Genomic DNA, 22,339 nt, shown 5'->3' with positions numbered 1-22,339 from the left:
TGTGTGCAAATTGATGAGGAAAACATTTTATTTAATCAATTTTAGAATAAGGCTGTAACAACAAAATGTGGTAAAAGGGAAGGGGTCTGAATACTTTCCGAATGCACTGTATATGTAGACCCCCACACACGCCAAATGCACGCAGACACACACAAGAAACAAGAAAACGCATCTAAGAGGATTCAGTCTGAGTCATGCAGATGGAGAGTGCTGGACGTAGTTGGCTGTGAGATTGAAAAAACAAAAGAGAGAGAGAGAAGGGTTTGTTTAATGCTCTGACAGAAGGAGCACTATCTATGGGCTGGATGGACTGGAGTTCCCCTGAAGAGAGGCAGGATACTAGAACTGGTGGAGCAACGATTGTGGTACTACACCATTGAACTACATCCTATTAATAGAGCTAGACTTAACTGAACTGCAGAGCTTCAAAATACAGCTACAATTGAAGTCCACAATGCATGGCTAGCGGCAGTCTAGTCAAAGGTCTGCACTGTTGAGCTGCATTGTGCAAGTAATCACAGTCATTAAGAGAAAACGTCTATTGCACAAAGGACTTAAAAAAGGCTCTGTGGAACTGATTCTAAGTCATACTACTCTGTGCGTCTGTCTGGGACTGACTATTTCCCTATACCCCAGTTCTATCTTTTACCAGTTCTAGAATAGGGGCCAGGTATCATCTAGCAAGTCAAGGAGAAATCGAGGGACAAGTTCCTTAGCCAGGTAGATAAGGTCTGGGCCACCAGCTAGCAAATCAAGGAGAAATTGAAGGACAAGTTCCATAGCTGGGCAAGAAAAGCTTTCAGGGAAACCAACGCGAGGAGAGAGAGGACGATGGGGAGGAATTCTCTATAGTCTGGGGGATTCGGTACCTGAACTCAGTCCTGCAACGAACCATCTCTCAATCATCATCTCGATCGGCAGCCACATTAAGAGCCCAGTAGGGTACCCTAAATTACGAAGAGATCTCTGAAATTAAAGATGGTGTCCATTGCGTGCAAAACGAAAGAAAGGTAAAAAGGTACAGCCTAGCCCATAAAATTATTATCCTAAAGAGTGTTGGTTGTCTTCAGTTTGTGTGCATATATATACACTACCAGTCAAAAGTGTGGACACACCTACTCATTCAAGGGTTTTTCTTTATTTTTACTATTTTCTACATTGTTGAATAATAGTGAAGACATCAAAACTATGAAATAACACATATGGAATCATGTAGTAACCCAAAAAGTGTTGAACAAATCAACGTTTATTTTATATTTGAGATTCTTCCAATAGCCACCCTTTGCCTTGATGACAGCTTTGCACACTCTTGGCATTCTCTCAACCAGCTTCACCTGGAATGCTTTTCCAATAGTCTTGAAGGAATTTCCACATATGCTGAGCACTTGTTGGCTGCTTTTCCTTCACTCTGCCGTCCGACTCATCCCAAACCATCTCAATTGGTTTGAGGTCGGGGGATTGTGGAGGCCAGGTCATCTGATGCAGCACTCCATAGCCCTTACACAGCCTAGAGGTGTGTTAGGTCATTGTCCTGTTAAAAAACTAAATGATAGTGGGACTAAGCCCAAACCAGACTGGATGGCGTATCGCTGCAGAATGCTGTGGTAGCCATGCTGGTTAAGTGTGCCTTAAATTCTAAATAAATCACAGACGGTGTCACCAGCAAAGCACCCCCACACCATAACACCTCCTCCTCCATGAATTACGTTGGGAACTACACATGCAGAGGTGATCCGTTCACCCACACCGCGTCTCACAAAGACACGGCGGTTGTAGCCAAAAATCTCAAATTTGGACTCCAGACCAAAGGACAAATTTCCACCGGTCTAATGTCCATTGCTCGTGTTTCTTGGCCCAAGCAGGTTTCTTCTTATTATTGGTGTCCATTAGTAGTGGTTTCTTTGCAGCAATTTGACCATGAAGGCCTGATTCACACAGTCCCCTCTGAACAGTTGATGTTGAGATGTGTCTGTGACTTGAACTCTGTGAAGCATTTATTTGGGCTGCAATTTCTGAGGCTTGTAACTCTAATGAACTCTGCAGCAGAGGTAACTCTCGGTCCTCATGAGAGCCAGTTTCATCATAGCGCTTGTAGTTTTTGCGACTGCACTTGAAGAAACTTTCAAAGTTCTTGAAATGTTCCAGATTGACTGACCTTCATGTCTTAAAGTTATGATGGACAGTCGTTTCTATTTGCTTATTTGAGCTGTTCTTGTCATAATATGGACTTGGTCTTTTACCAAATAGGGTTATCTTCTGTATACCCCCCTACCTTGTCACAACACAACTGATTGGCTCAAACGCATTAAGAAGGAAAGTAATTCCACAAATTAACTTTTAAGAAGGCACACCTGTTTATTTGCAATGCATTCCAGGTGACTACCTCATGAAGCTGGTTGAGAGAATGCCAAGAGTGTGCAAAGGATGGCTATTTGAAGAAACTCCAATATAAAATATATTTAGATTTGTTTAACACTTTTTTGGTTACTACATGATTCCATATGTGTTATTACATAGTTTAGATGTCTTCACTATTATTCTACAATGAAAAAAATTGTAAAAACAAAGAAAAACCCTTTAATGAGTAGGTGTGTCCAAACCTTTGACTTATAGTGTGTGTGTGTGTGTGTGTGTGTGTGTGTGTGTGTGTGTGTGTGTGTTTGGGGTCACTTAGAAATGTCCTTGTTTTCGAATGAAAAGCAATTTTTTTGTCCATTAAAATAACATCAAATTGATCAGAAACACAGTGTAGACATTGTTAATGTTCTAAATGGCTATTGTAGCTGGAAACGGCTGATTTATATTGGAATATCTACATAGGCGTATGGAGGCCCATTATCAGCAACAATCAGTCCTGTGTTCCAATGGCACGTTGTGTTTGCTAATCCAAGTTGATCATTTTAAAAGGCTAATTGATCATTAGAAAACCCTTTGGCAATTATGTTAGCACAGCTGAAAACTGTTGTGCTGATTAAAGAAGCAATAAAACTGGCCTTCTTGAGACTAGTTGAGTATCTGGAGCATCAGCAATTGTGGGTTTGATTACAGGCTCGAAATGGCCAGAAACAAATAACTTTCTTCTGAAACTCGTCAGTCTATTCTTGTTCTGAGAAATTAATGCAATTCCATGCGAGAAATTGCCAAGAAACTGAAGATTTCGTACAACGCTGTGTACTACTCCCTTCACAGAACAGCGCAAACTGGCTCTAACCAGAATAGAAAGAGGAGTGGGATACCCCGGTGCACAACTGAGCAAGAGGACAAATACCTTAGAGTGTCTAGTTTGAGAAACAGACGCCTCACAGGTCCTCAACTGACAGCTTCATTAAATAGTACCCACAAAACACCAGTCTCAACGTCAACAGTGAAGAGGCGACTCCGGGATGCTGACCTTCTCGGCAGAGTTGCAAAGAAAAAGCCATATCTCAGACTGGCCAATAAAAAGAGAAGATTAACATGGGCAAAAGAACACAGACACTGGACAGAGGAAGATTGGAAAAAAGTGTTATGGACAGACAAATCGAACTTTGATGTGTTCGGATCGCAAAGAAGACAATTGTGAGACGCAGACCAAATGAAAAGATGCTGGAGGAGTGCTTGATGCCATCTGTCAAGCATGGTGGAGGCAATGTGATTGTCTGGGGGTGCTTTGGTGGTGGTAAATTGGGAGATTTGTACAGGGCAAAAGGGATCTTGAAGAAGGAAGGCTATCACTCCATTTTGCAACGCCATGCCTTACCCTGTGAACGGCGCTTGATTGGAGCCAATTTCCTCCTACAACAGGACAATGACCCAAAGCACAGCTCCAAACTATGCAATAACTATTTAGGGAAGAAGCAGTCAGCTGGTATTCTGTCTATAATGGAGTGGCCAGCACAGTCACCGGATCTCAACCCTATTGAAGTGCCCATCAAGCCAATCCAACTTGTGGGAGGTGCTTCAGGAAGCATGGGGTGAAATCTCTTCAGATTACCTCAACAAATTCACAACTAGAATGCCAAAGGTCTGCAAGGCTGTAATTGCTGCAAATGGAGGATTCTTTGACGAAAGCAAAGTTTGAAGGACACAATTATTATTTCCATTAAGAATCATTATTTCTAACCTCGTCAATGATACATTTCCTATGCATTTTGCTCTATTTCCTATTCAAACTCATTTCATGTATGTTTTCATGGAAAACAAGGAAAATTCTAAGTGACCCCAAACTTTTGAACGGTAGTATGTATATATATCAAATGCACTATATCTCAATTGCAAACTAAAATTTTTTTTTCTAAAAATGTATTTCCACAGGGCCTAGAACAGACTCTTGGGGCAACCCTGAAGTCATTGATCCATAAAGTTTGGTACCAACTTCATACAATTAATAAAAGCCTTGTCACCAAAAGGGAGGGTTCTTGCCTGAATACCATCCCCCTAGCTGCTGCCAAACTAGTGAATGGCTATCACCAACCTTTTACTAACTTGTATGCATTTGATGTACAGTCATAAATGCATTGTATGGTGCAGAAGTTGTGCAATCATATACATATGTGAAATGAGCACAAGACTTACCTTCAATAATAAATAAAAACCTACTGTATTTATAGAAGAAATAGGTCAGCATTTACATTAGTAATTGTGCACAGACCTGCTCTGTAGAGAGCCATGCATGGTTGATTAGTATAGTCTGTTGGCTAGTTGAACTAAAAAAACGATAAGAAAGCATATAGGTCTTAGACATGCTAAATTGCACACCGATTAGGGCTCAAGGAGCCAAGAGGTCAGTCAGTTTCAGGCATTTTATTCGAGCTCTTTAAAAAAGTACACAGTTGACCGATTAGTCAAGTGTTTCTGATTAATTGCACACCGAGCCAGTTGGTGGGGTCCTCCTACCTTTTGATAAACCTGAATGACATATTTCTATAAAAAAATACAAAAATGTAACAACAACCAGTCAAAAGTTGTAATAAGAAGTCTTTAGTTTAAAAAAATAAAACAATTAACTTGTTTTTTTGGAGCAGCATAATAAAAAAATCATTTTAGGTGTCAACATTTCTGTGAGACATCTCTTGTCTGAGCCTGGCTGCTAGCATCTGTTACTGGCATATTGCAGACAGCTTAGATAATGAACCATTGCAGCTTCCCTAGGATATAGTATTATTCTAGAGCTTAGGTGTTCAAATCTGGTCCAGGAAAATCCTGAACAGCAGCTATGAAAGGATAGAGTTGTGAAAAAGAGTTACATTAATGTATTAAAGAATACTTTAATGTTTTGTTACTTTTCTGACTTAACTGGGTCTTTGTTCTTTATTCATCTAATGCATAAAGGCCCCAAAAAGTAATGAAGCCATTCTGTACATGACAGAGCATCGTGACATCAAACTATAATTCTGGGTAAAATGTAGAACTACCTGGAGCTAAGATTGACTCTGAGAGAGGAGACTATTCGTCTTACTTTTCAAAATAATTTCAGTCTATGACCATATCTGTCTGGACAGAATTATGAATATTACCCACAAAAACAGAGATGATGCCTCTATTCATTCTAATTCAGGCACACAAACAAATGAAAAGCCGCACTGCTAGATTTTGTCAGGGGGGAAGCCAACATGAATATACAAATGTGTAGGACTACAAAGAGAAGTGAGAGATAGATTGACATTTCATGTTAAAGCAGGGCAGGTCTATTACTCAGAGTTACACTAAATCCAAGTGTACACATGGTAGACCTTTGAGGGAATGATGTAGCTGCACTAAGACTAAGGTACTGTAAAGTACTGTAAATGGGTTTCTGAGGTAAGAGAAAAACAACTTTCATTTCACTCAGCGAGTCATAAACTACAGTGAGCTCCAAAAGTATTGGGAGTGTGACATTTTTTGTTGTTTTGGCTATGTACTCCAGCACTTTGTGACTATGAGGTTCAAGTGCAGACTGTCAGCTTTCATTTCAGGGTATTTTCATCCATATCGGGTGAACGTTTAGAAATTATAGCACTTTTGTACAAAGTCCCGTCCCATTTTAGGGGACAAAACGTATTTTCCCACCAGAGATGTGTTACCATCAGTGTGCGTAATGCAGTTAAATTCCCATGTACCAAATAAACAATTATTTGGCCCCCCAGGTTTTCTAAGAAAAAAATTAAAACTGTATTTTTTTTTATTATCATTGTTGAAATTAAATGACTAAAAAGCCCAGGAAATCTGCCCAAAGTGATTTTAATTTCGGAAAGCTGTTCCCAAGTATTCCCACCCATAATAGAGACACGTGATTGTATAAGCAAGGTTTGAAATGACAATGTTTTAGTCAAATATGATCTCTTTGGGCTTCTTGGTCAATTTGCAGTCTACAAATTACTTGTAATTATGTTCCGGGCCCGCCGACCATCCTCTAAATAAATAAAAATTGTCCCGCGGCTGAATAACTTACTTAATCTGTAGACCAATACCTTGCATGCTTTCCCGATGTGGGAAGACCACATACAACATGTCATCGTGACTCCAAGTTTATGTCAATATGATGGTTATTATATCAATATTTGCGCATAAAAGCGTTTCCACTGGCCTGTCTTGAATTTTTTTTATCCGATACGTACTTTCCTCGCATAAAAAGTTTAGATGGAAACCTGGTTACTTTCCCAATACCTTTGGAGCTCACTTTATATGAATGGGGGATATGGACTAAAATCCATATCACAAATTTTCACATTTTATTGAGTCTAATCTTTACGATGTGAAGGATGATATTATATTCACCTAAATTAAACAAAGACTTGAGTATGAAATAGTGGGTCGTTTTCATTGTTTCGGGGATACCGTTGGCGGCTTTGGCTTACCTGCGTGTGAGCTTGGAGGTGAGCTTGGTGAAGAGGTTGGTGGAGCCACGGCTGCGGGACTGCGAGAGGAGCGTGGCGTCATGCGAGAGCGTGGGCGAGGCAGGCGGGCCATTGTAGGTGGCCGTGCGGCGCTCCCGCAGCTGGCCGCCGTGGAAGGTGCTGCGGCTGGCCGTGCCGCGGGGGAAATGCAGCCGGTCGGGGGGCGTGGTACCGCTGCTGATGCTGTGGGTGGAGGCGCCGCCGGGGTTCCGTTGGCTGGACGTCGTGCTGGGGAGGAAACGGGTGGAGGAAGGAGAGGAGTTAAGGGTCAAGACTACACAATCAAGCCTGGGTCACGGTCTGTTTTCTACGTTAGCCAAGAACTTGGCTAAAGCAGACCGGGTTCCAGGTTATTCATGTTCATAAGAGGGGGTACCATTACCCTGCAGCAGATGTCAACTCGGATGGTTTTGGTTAGTTATGACTTTATCAACCACATAATGTGAAACACTTGTTTTTATCGTTTAGTTGACTAAAGAGTTAAAGGGAACCTAAACAGAACCTTTAGGACATTTGAGCCAATGACAAAGAGGTTGCTTATCTTTGCTACATTAAGGATGGTTTGTTTATCAGGTGAGATTTGGCTAGCACTACTTCGGACCAAAGACACTGGGGTAAGTTAGTGGAAAGAGAGACCAGAGCAGGAGGCAATCCTTCTTCACGTTAAGACACAAATGGACCTTTAAAAGAGGTCCTCAGCCATTGGAGGAGGTGCTTTGGGGGTGGAGCTAACGGAATGAGAAGTGGGAAAATGCGTGGGATGAGTGTTGGGGAGGGAAAGGGTACGATTGGTCAGAAGCTCATTCGGTGGGAGGTCAGAGGGCGTTAGAGAGAGATAAAGTGCGGACAGAGAGGGGGATGGAAAACGAGGTTAGAGAAAAAAGCAGACAGATCAAACGGGGCCCCCTGGTCAAACCCCTGGGAGTTGGGGTGGGAAGCCTCTTACTTAGGCCTGAAGAAGTCGCCGTCGGTAGGCGGCAGCGTTTGGCGGCATGTGTGGCCCGAAGCCGAGAGGGACGCGGCCTTCTGGTGGCGCAGGTGGACTGAGGCCGAGGAGGCGGTGAGGGCCTTGGCGTATGCAGCGGGGCTAGTGGTACAGGCCGCCGACATTTCACTCATGCTGCCCCCAAGAGGACAGGAGGCAAAGTGCGGCGAAAAAGGCCACAGGGCCAGAGAAGAAAACGTGGGTTTTAATAAAGCCTTGAGGGCATACAAAAAGAGTCAAACTTCATAAGAGAGAGGTAGAGGACAGAAAGGCTCTCTTGAATGAATGTACTGTAGCAGCAGTGTGGTATAGCTTAGACAAGCAGAAGTTTAAGGGAGCTTATTTGGCAGTGGTGACTGCGTCTGTATTGGGTTACACTGGTAAAAGGGTGTGGATTGTTGAATGGATAGGAGTGTGCCTCAATCTGCTGTGTTGCCCTCAGTCCTCAATACATATCAGTTTTTATTTATAATTGAGGGGAATTGGATCAATGTATAGCAATGTTGCATTGCACCAATTTCCTTTGTGAATGTCGTGAATGACTCATTCGCGACATGAATGACATTCAAAAAGTCATCTTGTTGATAAATCTGACAACTCAACATTAATTGCCATGGTAACACAAGTAATCTCGGAAAACCAAATGAACGTTTCTTAGTGGACAAGCCCAGGTAAGTCCATTCCCGTTCCATTTTCTTCCATTTGGTGCCTATGAACACGAGAGAGATGAAAGGCTGTGACCACTGCTGACAGACTAACCGGTCAAATAACGGTCAAAAACCAATAAAGGACAAGCTTACGTCTCAGTTTTAAAAACATATCTTCCAAGTCCTCAAGATTCTCTTGGCATAGTCTATTTTAATCTTGACCAGGCTCGTAGAATTGTAATCAGAACACTTCCCCAAGTAGGCCATCTATTGTGTTTTCTAACAACACAGAGTTATGTTGTGACTTTCAAAAGTGTTTTTTTTATCCAACACCACATACAGACTACTTAAAAAGAAAAATGGATAAGAGAGTCCTTTTAAATGAGCAAATGTCTTGGGTAAATATACACTTTGGTTTTTATTAAGCTTGACATTTACAGGCCCCAATGTATCCCTCTGATGTTCCAAACCAATGGGTTTTTGGCAATGGCTATTTCACATGGCTCTGTGTCCCTAATGTTACAGAGAAAACACTGTGTGTGCGTGCGTGTGTGTGATAATGATGAATAGGGCTTCCGGCACTGAAGGCCTCTATTGAAACAACAATCTCCCTTCAGACGCAGCGTTTAACTAGAACACCATATTCAAGACCAGCATGAATTTTGCATAGGGTGGTGTACGGAGCTGCCGCGGGCTATAGTGTTTCTTCCAATAGTGTGGAGAGAAATTGGGTGTGTATTTGTGTTTGTTTGTGAGAGGGAGTGTGTGCGTGTGAGACAAAGACAACAAATGTGTGTGTGTTTGTGAGAGAAAGCGTGTGCGCCTGAGACAAAAACAATAAATGTGTGCGCGAGAGTGCGTTCGTGGGAATGTGAGCGAGTGCGTGTGTTCGTGGGAGTGTGTGAGTGAGTGTGTGCGTGGGTTTGTGGGAGTGTGTGTGTGAGTGAGTGTGTGCGTGTGTGCGTTCTTCGGAGTGTGTGTGAGAGAGTGCGTGCGTGCGTGGGAGTGTATGTGTGTGAGAGTGCATGCGTGCGTTCGTGGGAGTGTGTGTGTGTGAGTGAGTGCTTGCGTTCGTGAGTGTGTGCGTTCGTGAGAGTGTATGTGAGAGTATGTGCGTGCGTGAGAGCGCGTGCGTGCATGAGAGCGCGTGCGTGCGTAGCCAAGCGGTTAAGAGCATTGGGCCAGTAACCGAGTGGTCGATGGTTCGAATCCCCAAGCCAACTTGGTGAAAAATCTCTCAATGTGTCTTTGAGCAAGGCGCTTAATCCTAATTGCTCCTGTAAATTGCTCTGGATAAGAGCGTCTGCTAAATGACTAAAATGTTGTTGTTTTTTAATTGTGTGTATGCCTGCGTCTGGGTCTGTGTGCCTGTATTTAGGGGGCCAAGAAGGACAACATGACAGACAGAGCTTTGGCTTCTCACACCTCTCACCTGTTCTCTTTTCCATTCTGGATGACGGCGGAGTGGCGGTCCGAGGCGTTCCTGTCACTACACACATACGTGTTCCTCCTCGTCATGCCCCCTGATGTTGAGTTAGTCTGGAAGGAGAGAGAGAGAGGGTGATGAAAGGAGAGAAAGAGGATAAGGGTGAGGTAAGGAGGGGGGGAGAGTGAAAGAAAGAGAGGAATTGTTGTTGTTGTTGTTGTTTTTGAAGAACATGACCCAGTTACACTGTTGTGCTTTGACAATGTCAGTTCTTTCACTTTTCGTGCCAATGAAGTTTATTCAATTTAATTGATAGAGAGAGAGGGTGAGACAGATGGTGCAGACAATGAGAGAAATAGATACAGAAATAAATAAAAATAATGAAAGAACAAACAGAAGAAAGAAAGTCACGCAGTGTGAATGTGGTTGGTGTGCGAACCTGTGTGTATATACACTATAAAGTGCATTCGGAAAGTATTCAGACCCCTTGACTTTTTCCACATTTTGTTTACGTTACAGCTTTATTCTAAAATGGATTAAATATTTTTTTTTCTCATCAATCTACACACAATACCCCATAATGACAAAGCAAAAACTGTTTTTTAGAAATGTTTGCACTGAAATATCACATTTACGTAAGTATTCAGACCCTTTACTCAGTAGTTTGTTGAAGCACCTTTGGCAGCAATTACAGCCTTGACTCTTCTTGGGTATGACTCTACAAGCTTGGCACACCTGTATTTGGGGAGTTTCTCCCATTCTTCTCTGCAGATCCTCTCAAGCTCTGTCAGGTTGGATGGGGCTCTCCAGCTGTGACGCTGCACAGCTATTTTCAGGGCTCTCCAGAGATGTTTGATCGGGTTCAATCCGGGCTCTGGCTGGGCCACTCAAGGACATTCAGAGACTTGTCCCGAAGCCACTCCTGTATTGTCTTGGCTGTGTGCTTAGGGTCGTTGACTGTTGGAAGGTGAACCGTCGCCCCAGTCTGAGGTCCTGAGCACTCTGGAGCAGGTTTTCATCAATGATCTCTCTATACGTTGCTCCGTTCATCTTTCCCTCGATCCTGACTAGTCTCCCAGTCCCTGCCGCTGAAAAACATCCTCACAGCATGATGCTGCCACCACCATGCTTCACCGTAGGGATGGTGCCAGGTTTCCTCCAAACGTGACGTTTGGAATTCAGGCCAAAGAGTTCAATATTGGTTTCATCAGAACAGATAATCTTGTTTCACATGGTCTGAGAGTCCTTTAGGTGCCTTTTGGCAAACTCCAAGTGGGCTGTCATGTACCTTTTACTCTGGCCACTCTACCATAAAGGCCTGATTGGTGGAGTGCTGCAGAGATGGTTGTCTTTCTGGAAGGTTCTCCCATCTCCACAGAGGAACTCTGGATTTCTGTCAGAGTTACCATCGGGTTCTTGGTCACCTCCCTGACCAAGGCCCTTCTCCCCAGTTGCTCAGTTTGGCCGGGCGGCCAGCTCTAGGAAGAGTCTTGGTGTTTCCAAACTTCTTCCATTTTAGAATGATGTGTTCTTGGGGACCCTTCAATGCTGCAGACATTTTTTGGTACCCTTCCCCAGATCTGTGCCTCGAAACAATCTTGTCTCAGAGCTCTACAGACAATTCCTTCGACCTCATGGTTAGATTTTTGCTCTGATATGCACCGTCAACTGTGGGACCTTATGTAGAGGTGTGTTCCTTTCTAAATCGTCCAATCAATTGAATTTATCACAGATGGACTCCAATCAAGAAGAAACATCTCAAGGATGATCAATGGAAACAGGATGCACCTGAGCTCAATTTCGAATCTCATAGCAAAGGGTCTGAATACTTATGTTTTCGCTTTGTCATTATGGGGTATTGTGTGTAGATTGATGCATTTCTTTTTTTTAAAATCAATTTTAGAATAAGGCTGTAACGTAACAAAATGTGGAAAAAGTCAAGGGGTTTGAATACTTTCCGAATGCACTGTACATACTAAAGTATGTGCACACCCCTTCAAATTAGTGGATTTGGCTATTTCAGCCACACCCATTGCTGGTGTATGAATACTTTCCGAATGCACTGTGTTATGAAAGGAACTAGACACGGACACGAATTATCTGTTTAGTGTGTTAACACACTATTGGTAGTTTGTTGTAACCAAGTATTGGTACTAAACTGTGTGTTATTGGATGCTAGCATGCTAGTTAGCTATGGCGTCATAGTTAGCTAGCTGAATAAAGTAAGTTGAGTCTATTCCTTGAAACATTGAACCGCTGTAGTTTACAACAATTCTAATTTCTAAAGTGGAAGTTGGGAGAGTTTTATTCGGGTGGCTCAGTGAAACAATTATAGTTTCTGAGGTGGAAGTTGGGAGAGTTATATTTGGGAGTTTTTTGGTGAGGGAGGCCCTGCTCTCTCCTTTCCCAGATGTTTAGTTCATTTAATTCCGATCTCCTCTGCATTATTGTAGCCATCTGCTACAGCCTGTCAACTATGCCTCTGCCTATCCCTGTTCTCTCCTCTCCGCACAGGCTACACAAACGCCTCACACCGCGTGGCTGCTGCCTCTCTAACCTGGTGGTCCCTGCACGCACCACACACCTGGAGTTCCAGGTCTCAGGCAGCCTCTGGAACTGCCGTTCTGCTGCCAACAAGGCTGACTTCATCCCAGCCTATGCTACCCTCCAGTCCCTCGACTTCCTGGCGCTGACGGAAACATGGATTAACACTGAAAACACTGCTACTCCTACTGCTCTCTCCTCGTCTGACCATGTGTTCTCGCATACCCCGAGAGCATCTGGTCAGAGGGGTGGTGGCACAGGAATCCTCATCTCTCCCAAGTGGTCATTCTCAATTTTTCCCCTAACCCATCTGTCTATTTCCTCATTTGAATTCCATGCTGTCACAGTCACTAGCCCATTTAAGCTTAATATCCTTGTCATCTATCGCCCTCCAGGTTCCCTTGGAGAGTTCATCAATGAGCTTGATGCCTTGATAAGTTCCTTTCCTGAGGATGGCTCACCCCTCACAGTTTTGGGGGATTTCAACCTCCCTACGTCTACATTTGACTCATTTCTCTCTGCCTCCTTCTTTCCACTCCTCTCCTCTTTTGACCTCACCCTCTCACCGTCCCCCCCTACTCACAAGGCACGCAATACGCTTGACCTCATCTTTACTAGATGCTGCTCTTCTACTAATCTCACTGCAACTCCCCTCCATGTCTCCGACCACTACTTTGTATCCTTTTCTCTCTCGCTCTCCTCCAACACTACTCACTCTGCCCCTACACAGATGGTAATGCGCCGCCGCAACCTTCGCTCTCTCTCTCCCACTACTCTCTCCTCTTCCATCCTATCATCTCTTCCCTCTGCTCAATCCTTCTCCCTCCAATCTCCTGATTCTGCCTCCTCAACCCTCCTCTCCTCCCTTTCTGCATCCTTTGACTCCCTGTGTCCCCTATCCTCCCGGCCGGCTCGGTCCTCCCCTCCAGCTCCGTGGCTTGATGACTCATTGCGAGCTCACAGAACAGAGCTCCGGGCAGCTGAGCGGAAATGGAAGAAAACTAAACTCCCTGCCGACCTGGCATCTTTTCACTCCCTCCTCTCTACATTTTCTTCATCTGTTTCTGCTGCTAAGGCCACTTTCTACCACTCTAAATTCCAAGCATCTGCCTCTAACCCTAGGAAGCTCTTTGCCACATTCTCCTCACTGCTGAATCCCCCCCTCCCTCTCTGTGGATGACTTCGTCCAACCACTTTGAAAAAGAAGGTTGACGACATCCGATCCTCGTTTGTTAAGTCTAATGACACTGCTGGTCCTGCTCACACTGCCCTACCCTATGCTTTGACTTCTTTCTCCCCTCTCTCTCCAGATAAAATCTTGCGACTTGTGACTGCAGGCCGCCCAACAACCTGCCCGCTTGACCCCATCCCCCTCTCTTCTCCAGACCATCTCCGGTGACCTTCTCCCCTACCTCACCTCGCTGATCAACTCATCCTTGACCGCTGGCTATGTCCCTTCCGTCTTCAAGAGAGCGAGAGTTGCACCCCTTCTCAAAAAACCAACACTCGATCCCACTGATGTCAACAACTACAGACCAGTATCCCTTCTTTCTTTTCTTTCCAAAACTATTGAGCGTGCCGTCTTTAGCCAACTCTCTTGCCATCTCTCTCAGAATGACCTTCTTGATCCAAACCAGTCAGGTTTCAGGACTGGTCATTCAACTGAGACTGCTCTTCTCTGTGTCACGGAGGCTCTCCGCACTGCTAAAACTAACTCTCTCTCCTCTGCTCTTGTCCTTCTAGACCTGTCTGCTGCCTTTGATACTGTGAACCCTCAGATCCTCCTCTCCACCCTCTCCGAGCTGGGCATCTCCGGCGCAGCTCACTCCTGGATTGCGTCCTACCTGACCGGTCGCTCCTACTGGCGAGAAGCTGTCTCCGCACCACGTGCTCTCACCACTGGTGTCCCCCAGGGCTCAGTTCTAGGCCATCTCCTATTCTCCCTATACACCAAGTCACTTGGCTCTGTCATATCCTCACATGGCCTCTCCTATCATTGCTACGCTGACGATACACAACTAATCTTCTTCTTTCCCCCTTCTGATAACCAGGTGGTGAATCGCATCTCTGCATGTCTGGCAGACATATCAGTATGGATGACGGATCACCACCTCAAGCTGAACCCTGGCAAGACGGAGCTGCTCTTCCTCCCGGGGAAGGACTGCCCGTTCCATGATCTCGCCATCACGGTTGACAACTCCGTTGTGTCCTCCTCCCAGAGTGCGAAGAGCCTTGGCGTGACCCTGGACAACACCCTGTCGTTCTCCGCTAACATCAAGGCGGTGACCCGATCCTGCAGGTTCATGCTCTACAACATTCGGAGAGTACGACCCTGCCTTACACAGGAAGCGGCACAGGTCCTAATCCAGGCACTTGTCATCTCCCGTCTGGATTACTGCAACTCGCTGTTGGCTGGGCTCCCTGCCTGTGCCATTAAACCCCTACAACTCATCCAGAATGCCGCAGCCCGTCTGGTGTTCAACCTTTCCAAGTTCTCTCACGTCACCCCGCTCCTCCGCACACTCCACTGGCTTCCAGTTGAAGCTCGCATCTGTTACAAGACCATGGTGCTTGCCTATGGAGCTGTGAGGGGAACGGCACCTCCGTACCTTCAGGCTCTGATCAGTCCCTACACCCAAACGAGGGCATTGCGTTCATCCACCTCTGGCCTGCTGGCTCCCCCCCTCCTCTGCGGAAGCATAGTTCCCGCTCAGCCCAGTCAAAACTGTTCGCTGCTCTGGCACCCCAATGGTGGAACAAGCTCCCTCACGACGCCAGGACAGCGGAGTCACTCACCACCTTCCGGAGACATTTGAAACCCCACCTCTTTAAGGAATACCTGGGATAGGATAAAGTAATCCTTTTTTTTTTTTTTATGTAAATGTGTATAAATAGAGCACACAGCCATGCAATCTCCATAGACAAACATTGTTAGTAGATTGGCCTTACTGAAGACCTCAGTGACTTTCAACATGGCACCGTCATAGGATGCTACCTTTACAACAAGTCAGTTCGTAAAATGTCTGCCCTGCTAGAGCTGCCTCGGTCAACTGTAAGTGCTGTTATTGTGAAGTGGAAAAGTCTAGGAGCAACAACCACTCAGCCACAAAGTGGTAGGCCACACAAGCTCAAAGAACGGGACCGCCGAGTGCTGAAGCACGTAGCGCGTCATAATCGTCTGTCCTCAGTTGCAACACTCACTACTGAGTTCCAAACTGCCTCTGTTTGTCGGGAGCTTCATGAATTGGGTTTCTATGGCTGAGTAGTCGCACACAAGCCTAAGATCACCATGCGCGGCCTCCTGAGTGGCGCAGCGGTCACGGGTACAGACCCGTGTTCAATCCCAGGCTGTGTCCCATAGGACGGCACACAATTGGCCCACCGTCGTCCGGGTTAGGGGAGGGTTTGGCCGGGGGGGCTTTACTTGGATATCACACTCTAGCGACTCCTTGTGGCGGGCCTGGCGCCTGCAGGCTGACTTCGGTCGTCAGTTGAATGGTGTTTCCTCCAAAACATTGGTGCAGCTGGCTTCCAGGTTAAGTGGGCAGGTGTTAAGAAGAGGGGTTTGGCGGGTCATGTTTCGGAGGACGCATGACTCGACCTTCGCCTCTCCCGAGCCCGTTGGGGAGTTGCAGCGATGAGACAAGATCGAAATTGGGGAGAAAAAGGGAGAAAAAATATATAAGATCCCCATGCGCAATGCTAAGCGTCGGCTGGAGTGGTGTAAAGCACGCCACCATTTGACTCTGGAGCAGTGGAAATGCATAGTGCCAACTGTAAAGGTTGGTGGCGGAGGAATAACGGTCTGGGGCTGTTTTTCATGGTTCGGACTAGGCCCCTTAGTTCCAGTGAAGGGAACTCTTAACGCTACAGCATACAATGACATTCTAGATTCTGTGCTTCCAACTTTGTGGCAACAGTTTGGGGAAGGCCCTTTCCTGTTTCAGCATGACAATGCCCCTGTGCACAAAGCGAGGTCCAAACAGAAATGGTTTGTCAACCCCATCGAACACCTTTGGGATGAATTGGATAGCCGACTGCGAGCCAGGCCTAATCGCCCATCAGCGCCCGACCTCACTAATGCTCGTGGCTGAATGGAAGCAAGTCCCCACAGCAATGTTCCAACATCTAGTGGAAAGCCTTCCCAAAAGAGTGGAGGCTTTTATAGCAGCAAAGCGGGGACCAACTCCATATTAATGCCCATGATTTTGGAATGAGACGTTCATTCGAGCAGGTGTCTTTTGGTCATGTAGTGTATATTCCATGTGTATATTCTATGTGATCTCTCTGTACTCACGGTGGGTGTGGTTGAGCCTTTCTTGCGGTCAGGGATGTTGGCCTTGTTGGGGTTGTTGGCGTTACCCAGTAGGGGACTGGCAGGGGCAACGCCGCCAACGCGCCCGCCCGACGAACCAGACTTCCGGGGCTGGGCACCCCCTTCCTCTTTGTGGTCGCTGTTGTCGGCCGATGTGGTCTGGCTCCTCTTGGGGTAGCCCACTGAGGGGATGGACGGACCAGCTGGATGGATGGAGGGAGAGAGAGAGAGAGACACAGGGATCAGTGTGGAGTTAGAATGGGAACTGTGCTGCACTGGAGGTTCACATCCTTCTTCCTATATTATCCCATATCCCCTCTTCCTCGTCCCCCCTCACACTTCTCCCGTGTCCCTCATCTCCCCTTTCATGTCTTTTTCCTCCCTCTCCCTCTTTCCTCCCAACCCACTTACATCATCTTCCTCCCTGCCTCCTCTCCTCCCTCCATGCCCCCTCTCCTCCCTCTCTCTCTCACCCTGGTCGCTGTAACGTCTCTGTTTCTGGGTGCTGGAGATGGACCGCTGGGCCTTGAGGTGGGCTGGAGACTGGCCGTTGTTGTGCTCGCTGGCGGGTCGCACCTTGGGAAGAGACAGGTTACTGATACAGCTGGAGTCACTGGCCTCCAACTGGGAGAGAAGATGAGAGAAGAAAGGTTTCCAATTAAATCACGCTGCAGATGAGTTTTACTGTATTTTTTTGCACAGATCTGTGCTCTTTTGTGTGACGAAAAGTCACTCAATATGTATAACATAGCATTTAAATGGGGACATTTTGACAGCGCAAATAATGTGACGGTATCGTCCAGACAGACTATCACTTCAGACATTCTGCATGTCATTTGGTTTAAAACCTGTATAATTTCAACCACTTACATACCCCTAAACCTTGATTAAAACAAATAATTTGTGCTAAAAACAAGGAACCAATACATGATAGAGCCAGTGCTTTCTAACATGGTCATTTATGGCCAGGTACTGGGTCAATCCCAAATTGTTCCCTTAACCCTACACACTTGTGGAGATCTGAGAGGATTTGATTGGTATAAGCAATATGGTGAAACTTCCACCGAGCATATCAGAGGGTAAGGTGGAGCTATTACCAGATTGATTACACCTGTCAAATACTCTCAGCATCCACTCAGTGCATAGGACGCAGGTTCTTGGGGAACGATTTGGGATGAGGCCGCTCTCGCCCAGTCTGTCCTTACCTCTGTGGACTTCCTGCCCAGTAGCAGGTAGGTGGCGGTGATCTCATCATACTTCATCCTGGTTAAAGACTCACTGACCTCCTCCCGAGTGTAGCCCATCTCCACCATGATGTCTGCAGGGGATCAGGAGTGGGACAGGACAGGTATTAGCATTAAATACCCAATAGGCTGTGGCCTGGGGTGGTCTAACGGTTAGGGCTGCTGCCTACACATGTACCGTGTCGCTGTGGGTTTGAATCCGGCCCACACCCTTCTGACACAAAACCCTCTCAATGTTCCAGTCTCTCCCTCTCACGGTCTCTATCCAATAAAGAAACAAATATGTGAGAAAAAAAAAAGCAAACAACCAATAGGCTGGGACTGTGTGAACATCTATCCCCATTTCCTATTTGGTGAGGGGGAACCCAGAATACTAGGCATTGAACTTAATTGAATTGAATAAACGTTATTAATCCCACAAGGGGAAATTGGATGTACAGCAACATACTAATGCATACATTAGAGACATATTGACTGATGGCTGGTGAAAGAAACAAAACCCAACCCAAAAACTAAACCTAAAACGAAGGCAGTAAATAAAAGGTGAATAAACTGCACATAATGTGGGGGAGTAAACCAAACAGGGCCTTCTTGTTGAGGTTTTGGAATATCCTTTCAGACACACACTCGTCTCTCTCCCTGTCTCTCTCCTACTCAATCTCTCTATCCTCAGTTACACACTGCTGAGTGAGATCAATGCTGCCATCGACAGCCCTGGGGGTCAGAGTGGAAAGAAAAAGGCCTGCCAGACTCAGTATCGACTTGTGGATCTGTTTGTGTGCACGCACACATGTATTTCAGTAATGACAGTGTGTTACTGAGTGTGGTTGTGTTAATGCATGGTCGTGCATGCTTTTTAATGACTGTGTGCGTTTTAATGACTGTGTGTGTGTTAATGTGTGTGTGTCTAAGTGAAGTTCTAGGCCATGTGCTGCCCGCATGTGTCTGAGAAAAACACAGCTCTGTCAGGCTCACTTTTAGCACAGCATGCAAGGCTAGCCCCGAACACAGGGGGTAAGGGGTGATTCCCTCTAAATACATGTGCCAACCCATCTACTCCCCCCCCTGCAACCGCCAAATAAGAGTTCCAGCATTTTTAAAAATGTCTTTTAACATTCACCATCCCTCCTCCTGGAGAGCTAGTTGGGGTGCAGGCTTTTGCTCTAGCCCTGAATCAGGTGTGTTAGCGCTAGGCAGGAACAAAAGCCTATATACTCAGTAACTCTCCATGTAGAGGTATGACCATCCCTGGTTTAATAAAGTCATTGGCAGTGTCCCAAATGGCACCCTATTCCCTACATAGTGCACTACTTTTGACCAGAGCCCTATCAAATAGTACACTATATAGGGAATAGGGTGCCATTTAGGACGATACGGTGTATAGATTTATAGATGTAAAGCCGGTCCCCAATTCCCTCCCTAACCCTTCCTTAATGTTTGCAGGTCTAAGGTGTAAGCTCCAACACTACACTCTTTATATCTATACAGACTGTTCAGATCTGCAAACATTGAAAGGTAAGGAAGCGAATTGGGAGCCGCTGATATACACTGCTCAAAAAAATTAAGGGAACACTAAAATAACACATCCTAGATCTGAATGAATGAAATATTTTTTTTTACATAGTTGAATGTGCTAACAACAAAATCACACAAAAATGATCAATGGAAATCAAATGTATCAACCCATGGAGGTCTGGATTTGGAGTCACCCTCAAAATTAAAGTGGAAAACCACACTACAGGCTGATCCAACTTTGATGTAATGTCCTTAAAACAAGTCAAAATGAGGCTCAGTAGTGTGTGTGGCCTCCACGTGCCTGTGTGACCTCCCTACAACACCTGGGCATGCTCCTGATGAGGTGGCGGACGGTCTCCTGAGGGATCTCCTCCCAGACCTGGACTAAAGCATCCGCCAACTCCTGGACAGCGTTGGTGGATGGAGCGAGACATGATGTCCCAGATGTGCTCAATTGGATTCAGGTCTGGGGAACGGGCGGGCCAGTCCATAGCATCAATGCCTTCCTCTTGCAGGAACTGTTGACACACTCCAGCCACATGAGGTCTAGCATTGTCTTCCATTAGGAGGAACCCAGGGCCAACCGCACCAGCATATGGTCTCACAAGGGGTCTGAGGATCTCATCTCGGTACCTAATGGCAGTCAGGCTACCTCTGGCGAGCACATGGAGGGCTGTGCGGCCCCCCCAAAAAATGCCACCCCACACCATGACTGACCCACCGCCAAACCGGTCATGCTGGAGGATGTTGCAGGCAGCAGAACGTTCTCCACGGCGTCTCCAGACTCTGTCACGTCTGTCACGTGCTCAGTGTGAACCTGCTTTCATCTGTGAAGAGCACAGGGCGCCAGTGCCGAATTTGCCAATCTTGGTGTTCTCTGGCAAATGCCAAACGTCCTGCACGGTGTTGGGCTGTAGCACAAACCCCACCTGTGGACGTCGGGCCCTCATACCACCCTCATGAAGTCTGTTTCTGACCGTTTAAGCAGACACATGCACATTTGTGGCCTGCTGGAGGATATTTTGCAGGGCTCTGGCAGTGCTCCTCCTGCTCCTCCTTGCACAAAGGCGGAGGTAGCAGTCCTGCTGCTGGGTTGTTGCCCTCCTACGGCCTCCTCCACGTCTCCTGATGTACTGGCCTGTCTCCTGGTAGCGCCTCCGTGCTCTGGACACTACGCTGACAGACACAGCAAACCTTCTTGCCACAGCTCGGATTGATGTGCCATCCTGGATGAGCTGCACTACCTGAGCCACTTGTGTGGGTTGTAGACCCCGTCTCATGCTACCACTAGAGTGAAAGCACCGCCAGCATTCAAAAGCGACCAAAACATCAGCCAGGAAGCATAGGAACTGAGAAGTGGTCTGCGGTCACCACCTGCAAAACCAGTCCTTTATTGGGGGTCTTGCTAATTGCCTATAATTTCCACCTGTTGTCTATTCCATTTGCACAACAGCATGTGAAATTTATTGTCAATCAGTGTTGCTTCCTAAGTGGACAGTTTGATTTCACAGAAGTGTGATTGACTTGGAGTTACATTGTGTTGTTTAAGTGTTCCCTTTATTTTTTTGAGCAGTGTATATAGAGGAGTGTTTGACTCAATGTACCTATTCTCTTCTGGTCCGTGATGTCCTGTTCTGGCTCCATGAATGGCTTCAGTTCATCCTCCTCGAGGCCCGCATTTATCCACCGGTCCTTCATGATTTGCTATGAGGGCGAAGGACAGACACATACATTAGTCTTCGCTCTGCAGGCCCAATTACCCGCCAAACGAAGGGGAATTTGATAACAGTGATGCCCAATCCTAAATCAACCCCTCACCCCTACACCGTGTGCCTATGCACTTAGATCTGTAAAGGATTGGATAGGTACTATAAGCAATATGTCAATATTTCCACCTAGGCTATCAAAAGGCAAAATTAGGAGCCATTATAATATTGCGTATCTAATGCTTTCAGTACTACACAAGTGCGGTAAGGGCGAGAGCCCGAGGGAAAGGGGCAAGGGGTCGATTTGGGATTGGGTAGAATAGTGGCATATACAGTGCATTTGCAAAGTATTCAGACCCCTTGACTTTTTCCACATTTTATTACGTTACAGCATTATTCTAAAATTGATTAAATAGTTTTTCCCCCTCATCAATCTACACACAATACCCCATAATGAAAAAGCAAAAACTGATTTTAGACATTTTAGCAATAATACAATTAAAATAAAAGCGTTAATTTCACATTTACTTAAGTATTCAGACCCTTTACTCAGTACTTTGTTGAAGCACCTTTGGCAGTGATTACAACCGCAAGTCTTCTTGGGTATGACGCTACAAGCTTGGCACACATGTATTTGGGGAGTTTCTCCCATTCTTCTCTGCAGATCCTCTCAAGCTCTGTCAGGTTGGATGGGGAGCGTCGCTGCATAGCTATTTTCAGGTCTCTCCAGAGATGTTCGACCGGGTTCAAGTCCGGGCTCTGGCTGGGCCACTCAAGGACATTCAGAGACTTGTCCCGAAGCCACTCAAGAGTTGTCTTGGCTGTGTGCTTAGGGTCGTTGTCCTGTTGGAAGGTGAACCTTTGCCCCAGTCTGAGGTCCTGAGCGCTCTGGAGCAGGTTTTCATCAAGGATCTCTCTGTACTTTGCTCCGTTCATCTTTCCCTCGATTCTGACTAGTCTCCCAGTCCCTGCTGCTGAAAAACAGCATGATGCTGCCCCCACCATGCTTCACCGTAATGATGGTGCCAGGTTTCTTCCAGACGTGACACTTGGCATTCAGGCCAAATAGTTCAATCTTGGTTTCATCAGACCAGAGAATCTTG

The 22,339-nt window shown here is 46.0% G+C and overlaps 1 protein-coding gene across 11 annotated transcripts in view; it reads right to left on the bottom strand.

Moving 5' to 3' along the window:
* The window catches only part of LOC121549137 (MAP/microtubule affinity-regulating kinase 3-like), a 96,525-nt gene that overhangs the window by 5,590 nt on the left and 68,596 nt on the right, over positions 1-22,339 (bottom strand). For 4 of the 11 annotated variants that reach the window (XM_045210296.1, XM_045210299.1, XM_045210297.1 and 1 more), the window contains exons 10-15: positions 21,135-21,234; positions 17,977-18,089; positions 17,245-17,395; positions 16,754-16,974; positions 9,919-10,025; positions 6,816-7,082 (exon numbers count right to left, since the gene is read on the bottom strand). In XM_045210296.1, coding sequence (XP_045066231.1) covers positions 6,816-7,082; positions 9,919-10,025; positions 16,754-16,974; positions 17,245-17,395; positions 17,977-18,089; positions 21,135-21,234 — 959 coding nt within the window. Of the gene's footprint in view, positions 1-4,875; positions 4,903-6,815; positions 7,083-7,800; positions 7,975-9,918; positions 10,026-16,753; positions 16,975-17,244; positions 17,396-17,976; positions 18,090-21,134; positions 21,235-22,339 lie in introns of all 11 variants that reach the window. The other 7 variants (XM_045210291.1, XM_045210294.1, XM_045210293.1 and 4 more) reach the window with 5 other exon arrangements.

Source organism: Coregonus clupeaformis, chromosome 33, assembly GCF_020615455.1.
Source record: "Coregonus clupeaformis isolate EN_2021a chromosome 33, ASM2061545v1, whole genome shotgun sequence".
NCBI lineage: Eukaryota > Metazoa > Chordata > Actinopteri > Salmoniformes > Salmonidae > Coregonus > Coregonus clupeaformis.
The sequence above is the reverse complement of the archived record's forward strand: the minus strand, read 5'-3'. Positions and strand labels throughout refer to the sequence as shown.